At 31.4% G+C, this 6,932-nt stretch overlaps 1 protein-coding gene across 4 annotated transcripts in view; it reads right to left on the bottom strand.

The window, feature by feature from the left end:
• Positions 1–418: 418 nt before the first annotated feature.
• LOC123268622 (lachesin-like) overlaps positions 419–6,932 on the bottom strand; it is a 311,927-nt gene continuing 305,413 nt past the window's right edge. For all 4 annotated transcript variants that reach the window (XM_044733858.1, XM_044733861.1, XM_044733859.1 and 1 more), the window contains one exon: positions 419–1,465. In XM_044733858.1, coding sequence (XP_044589793.1) covers positions 1,356–1,465 — 110 coding nt within the window. In that variant the 3' untranslated portion in view covers positions 419–1,355. The remainder of the gene's footprint in view (positions 1,466–6,932) is intronic.

The raw sequence follows: 6,932 nt of genomic DNA, 5'->3' as shown, positions 1-6,932 counted from the left end.
ATTTATCTTTGGATAATAGATAAACAAAGGAATAGCTTCATTCAAATTAAGTAAAAATTATTTTAATCAATTTTACAATTTCTTGAGTTAAGAATATATATTCTTGAAAATTTTCAAGAACATAAATTCTTGTATCAAGAAAATTTTCTTAGTTAAAGTATTTTTTTTTTCAGTGTATGTTAGCTGAATAGAATTTGGAAAGTCGCAACCAGGTACTTCTTAATATTAAAATTGACAGTTTTTATTTATACAGAATTTTTTTTTAGATATCCTGAATAATATTTCAAGGGCAATTTTTGCAAAAACTTGTTGATTTTTTTGATAGTTTAATTTTCATTAAAAGAATTATCTTGAGAAGAGAAATATTTTTGATCTAAGAAAATTATTTTGATGAAAACTGATCAAGAATATCTTATTATATCCATTGTTATAAAAAATTAACAATAATTTTCTTTTCCTTTTATATTATTGGTTCAATAACAACACTTCCTTCATTTAAAATATTAAAAAAAAATTTTTTTTTACTTTAACTCATTTTGAAACAGACTTGAGCCTTATTTTCAACAAGAGTGGAATTTTGAATGGAATTTTTTACTTAAGCCAAGTTATTTTTTTCTTCCAGTTCACTCAGTAAAAATAATTCTCAAAAATTTAATCATAAATCAGTTAAATGTGTAAACAATTTATTGGAACCTCAACTGTCTTTTCAAACTCCGATTGACAGCACAAAAAAAAAGTGATTTCTTTCTCATATTTTTCGATTCACCAGTCACACATTTAATTCCTCACAACCATAATTAATGATTTTACAAAGCGTCGTCGTGACTTTAATTCAACCACTTATCGTCGGATATATTAAACTTGATTAAATATCTAGAGTAATGGAAGTAGTGAGTGATTCAGTGTCACATGTCATGATCATGAAACAAACTATTTTTAATAATAAGACCATTAATCAGCTGCACCGTGCAGAAGTTGTCTTGTAAATTAAGTATAGTAGTATCTTTACAGTACGCCTTCTCAACCGAGCTTGAGGGTGTGTCGGTGGATTTCTCGTATGTGGAGTTGCTTAAATTTACGAATACGTGCCACGAGATGAATATTTACCGGCTTTAAATTTACAATTAATAATTACAATGTAACACTGATTAGATCCACATAATAATTAGTTGATAAAAATAAGTATAAAAAATAGCGGATGAGGGAGTCAAGGAAGAATAAGTCCACTTGTTACCATGTAAAATTTCTCCGTGTTAAGATAAAATTCTGTTGAAGAGAAGCGGACTCAGTTAAGTTGGAATCACAGAGGCTACGAAGTAGACAGAGATGAGGCTTAGACAGATGATAAATGAGGCTTAATTAACGTTCTGGGGCACATAAGGCGGCATGTACGGTCCGGTCAGGATGTACTGGACTGCTACGACCATCAGCTGGGGTGCGCTCCATCGGATGATGTAAGCACTTCCTGTAACAAATATACATCAGTGGTTACTTTATGTCTTTTTACTATCACAGATAATTCTGGCTTATTTTTATCTCATATTGTACAGTGTGTTTTATTTTTTGTTAATCGATGGGTGGATCGGAAGGCAGCTAGAAAATAAAACCCCGAAGTGAAAAAGCGAGGATATTATCGGCTGTCGGGTTTTTCTGGCGAGCAAGGAAGTTACGTGCACTGAGTCCCATGAGTGCCGGGGAAGTATATCTGAAGCATCTTGAAACGAGAGTAGTTTTAACCCCTAGAGTCGATGATCGTGGCTATCGCTTTTGTACTGTATCTAGTCTTAATGGCATCGTCAAGGGCGTAGTCTTTAATGTTCCTTATTTTAGTGTGAATTAGATAAGATAGTTTATTTTACTTTAATTATCAACACAAATTTTTTTGCTTTATTAACATCTATTGCTGTCGATTAACTTGTTAATTATTACTGAAAATTGAACGTATATTTTTGGTGTTGTTGCTTGTCCTATTTTTGTGATGGAAATAAATTAGTTTTTTTTTAGAAATTAAATGAGTATTCGAGAAAAAAAGTTATAATCGAAACAAAATGATTATTTTATAAAATTTTATAATTCTATATATTTCTAGAAAGTTTTTTAATGAAATTTTAATGAAGAAATTTTATGATTCTAAGTATATATATGTGAATTATTTATATTAAATTAATTTTTTAGCAAACAATTTTCTTGTTTTTCTGTCAAATTTATTGAAATTGGGTTCGAAAGTTTTCTGACCATTCTGAGAACGACAAAATTAATAAATGGGAAAAACTACCTAATTGTTTTAATTTAAATAAACAATACCATTAAATGAATGTTTTAAAATTGAAAATTGGAAACTTTTTTAAAATTAAAAGCTAAAAACTGGAGTTGTTAAAGGTAAAAAGAATTAGTTGATGAAAAAAATTGATTCAAGAGAAAATATTTTGATCCAAGACAATTATTTTTTAGAATTTTATTGTTTTAATTCAAATAAAAAAGTTCTTGAACTAAAAAGCCGTTCTAATAAATTTTAACAATCACTATAAATTTACCAAGTACAAGAAACCGATAGTCGAAGTTTAAATAACCACAAAAAAAGAACTAGTTTCAAATAAAAATCCCGATTGTTAATTAAAAACAGTAATATATTTTTAATAAATGATATAATATACATAAAATAAAAACTAGATGTCATGCATAATATATGATAGAAAGTGAGGCGTTGATAAGAGGTCTGGAACGATCTTCTTCCGCGTTGCCAGCAGAAAATTATTCGACTACGGTAAAATGTAAATTGGCTAAAGTGCAAAGGACGAGAAGGAGAGAGAGAAAGGGAAAAAAGACGAAAGTGGGTGAAGAGAAAGAGCGGTAAGCGTGAGAGACGCTAAGCCAAGCTTGCTTGTCAACGTCATACTATCATCGCGAATACTCTCAAGTGCTAAGGAAAGTAAAAGGAGTAAAAGAGCCGAGGGACACTCGTCAAATAATTCTGCCGTGAAGTTTAAAAAAACGATGAAAAAAAATTCGTATTTATATATTTATATCACAAGGTATAAATATAAATAAAGATACATTTTTTTATCTTTTATTTTATGACGATCTCGAGATTAAAAAGTGAAGGAAACGTAAAAATAAATAACCACTTAAATCGGCTGGCTGATTTCGAATAGATTTTGTAAATTTTTTACAAGTGGCTTCCACCCTCTACATCACGTGCATAATATGTGTGCGACAATTTTCGTAATAATTCACGGTTGAGCCTCATCATTTTACCGATATTAATCCATGACATATCACATCAGCATCGCCGACTTGCGAAACTGCCGCTGCAACTCCTCTATTTTAGTTGTCATATCATATTTATCTCTCCCTCCCTGCCTCTCTCCGTTTTTAACCCTCTTGTCGAGAAGGGTGAGCTTGAGTGTAACATCAGCCCTTCTACAGTCAACCTACCGGAAATATCTCCGATGCTCTTTGTACTATACCGGCCGCTCCACTCGTGGAATCTCTACTACGCTGCCGCGATGATTAACGTCACACGTACCTTGTTGAGAGAGAGAAAGAGGCTAGAGAGTAGAGTTATATATGTATAAATATAAATATAGATATAGGTAACTGTAATATAACTAAACGGAGAATTTTTATTTTTGTGGTTCCCGACTAAACCGCGAACAAATAGGGAGAAAGGGAGTCGGTTAGACTGAGAAAGAAAATCCGCGAACGCGGGTATAGTTGAGAAAGCATATCTACATAAATATACACGTGAATATAAATTTTAGCGACGTGTCATCCGCATGTTCTCCTGGATTAAATGGAAACCATTGTAGCATATGCGCAGTCACGATACCAAATGCAACATATGCTAGCTCATATTTTTAATTATTTTTTAGTTATATAACTTTATGTACAGTTTTAGTTTTGGAGGTTTTTAAATATTTATTCTTAATGACAATGATATTGATGTGGGAGCTTAGAAATATTTATCAGCATAGCCAAGCTACACTGATCGAAGAATTTGTTTATAATTAAAAATATTTTTTAATATTTAACAAATCATTTATTAGAGACCACTTTTTAGTCCTTAATAAATATTTCTTAATATTTAAAAAGAATCATTAATATTTAATAAATGACTATCAGATTTATTAAATACAAACAAATCATTTTAAATACTAGGAAATATTTGTTTAATACTAAAAAGTGGTCTCTAATAAATGATTTGTTAACTATTAACAAATATTTATTAATACAAATAAATCCTTCTATCAGTGTAGCAGTAGCAAAATCCATTTTGGAAGGATATTAATGATTGCTCGGAATGTAAACAAGCAACAAATTTAGTATCACAACAAAATAATTTTGTTGTTTGAATAATGAGTCAATGCATGATGGACGAGTTCACTTGATAGATCTATATTTATCTATGTATTATAAAAATTTGAAATGGGTAATAATAAAAATTTCTGTAAAACTGGCATTGACTCGTCCAGTATTGATCATTAGTATATCTTGATCATTATTTAAGTAACAAAATTTGTTACTGTTGGTTAATGTTGGATTGTGTCAATGCTAACCCTATACAGACGTGAAATTAAGAGGTGTGGTCAGATATTATATTGAGATTTTCACTAGCCAGCGCAGTAAGTAGTGTAACAGTTTGTTACATCACTGGAATAGTAGTCGTTGCTATATAGTGTGCTGGTAGGTTATATATTGATTTCTGACAGTCAGATATTTTGTCTGTGGAAAATTCTTTGCGTTTAGTAAAATGGAAGTAGATATACTGTAATATTTATTATCTAACTTTTTGGGGCTACTATGTACTAGTAGTGTACGGGTATCTATATACAAGATACCCGTCAGTAATAAGACCTAGTTAAGAAATATTTGTAATGATAAGAAACTAACTATAAATTTTGATATTATTCATTATTTAAAGACATTTTCTGTGGAATACTAACAGGAAATGGTAATTTTTACAATAAATAAAAATAAAATTAATTAAGAGATGAACGTAAACAATATTTCAACTTAATTAATCATCACAATACGGGAAAAAAATTATCGGAAAATTTTAAATGGTAACATCATAATTAGGACCAGACTTTCAATACGGTTACTTCGATAATTTTACATTTCGCAATTTAAGATGTTACATTTTAAACTTATGAATATAGAGAGAAATTCAATCAAGTGATTTAAAATTTCACAGATAACCTCCAGTTGAACTGTTATTTAGAAATATATCAAACGTTAATTAACATTTTATCTAGTTTCCATAAATAATAGCGATATTATCTCGTGATGCAAGAAAGGTTACCCATGAATACGCACATCTGCGCGAACTTTTGCCAAAAGGTCTTTGTGTTGTATAAGTACCAAACATTAACTGGTGTGGTACTTGCCTTATTGCAATTTACTGCGCTAAAGCGTAACTAGCGTAGATACAAAGATATACAATGTATGTATATATAGAATGGAGGGTGTTAGTCGGGTTCAGATAGAATAGGCAAAATGAAAATGAGCAGCCACGTAAGTATTACTGTGCTGTGGAGCATAGTTCAGTGCTTTCCGCACAACTACAAGTCGGAAGCTTTAATATAATATCCCCGTCGTCATTCTCATGCATTTCGTTCAACCACTCTACTCGGCCATTAGACTACGGAAATTGACCCAGGGATCTTGTTTTTAATTTTTGACCATTTTATTTTAACAAGTTTTGTTCTTTGCACACAACTTTTAAAGAATAAAAATACAACCCGTAAAAAAATTTTTGTTGTGACCATACATGGTCTGATCTGGTCATATATATCCATATCAAACTATGTGAATAAAAGAATAATTTTTTGTGATTTTTCGATTGTACGCCTTATAAGTAAAGTGTTGAGGTAGTGCTCTATTCTCGACATGTCAACAAAAGCAGTTTTTTCGAAACTGAAATTGATTTTTGGGACAAAGTTTCTTATCGGGCGTTACGGAGGGGTACCCTAGCTGGCAAAAAACGTCCGTAACGTTAAAAAAAAGCGTAAGATTTTTATGTATAGTCTATGTATGATGGGTATACAGTGTCTAATGTATAGTCTACGTGATGACTGAACTTCGTTCCGATCTGGTGTCCCATGACACCACACGGTTTTCATTTTTAACTTCCCGCTAAGGAAATCGAAGATTTTCAAAAATTGGGAAGTTATTGTTTTCACCTCGTTTTACGAAAATCGAGTTTTCATCGAATCTCGATGTTTCGAGGTCCTAGAAAGCTTCCCTGACGATTCCCGCGATGGTGTCTGTGTGTCTGTATGTGTGCGCGCGCATGTGTGTGTGTGTGTGTGTGTGTGTGTGTGTGTGTGTGTAGATGTAAACCTCTCATAACTTTTGAACCGCTTGACCGATTTGATCGCGGTTGGTGCCATTCAAAAGGGCTTGACCAAACTTATATTTTCAGTATACTTTGAAACGATTCGGACCGGTAGATTTTAAGAAATCACAAAAAAACTACAAAAAAAAATTTTTTCAAATGGGGTGTTTTTGGAATAACTTTTAAACGGCTTTACCGATCAATTTCAAAAACTAATCAGCTCTTAACATAAAAAAACCATGTCGATCGCTACCAGTCCGGTCAAAATCGGTTGATTCGTTCGTGAGTTATCGTTGACGAAAGAAAACCGAAAAAAGTGTTGTTATTTAAAGAATTTTTCTTTACATATTTATTAATTTTAAAAAATTCGAGTATGATTTTATTGCATTTTTTAACGATTGTAAAATATAATTCGAGTGTGATCATTAAGTGTCTCGTTCGACTCCTGTAAGAGGCCCAGGGAATTTCCCGTAATTAGTTTGGGCCCAGGTACATTTAAGAGATTAAATAGATAAATGGGAGTTTTGTTATACGTAAGCAAACTCACTTATACTTAAAATAAAAAAATACTTAAGTAATGACAAAGAATATTAGA

The sequence above is a fragment of the Cotesia glomerata genome, linkage group LG7 (assembly GCF_020080835.1).
Source record: "Cotesia glomerata isolate CgM1 linkage group LG7, MPM_Cglom_v2.3, whole genome shotgun sequence".
Lineage (NCBI taxonomy): Eukaryota > Metazoa > Arthropoda > Insecta > Hymenoptera > Braconidae > Cotesia > Cotesia glomerata.
This window is presented reverse-complemented; position numbering and strand designations above follow the sequence as displayed.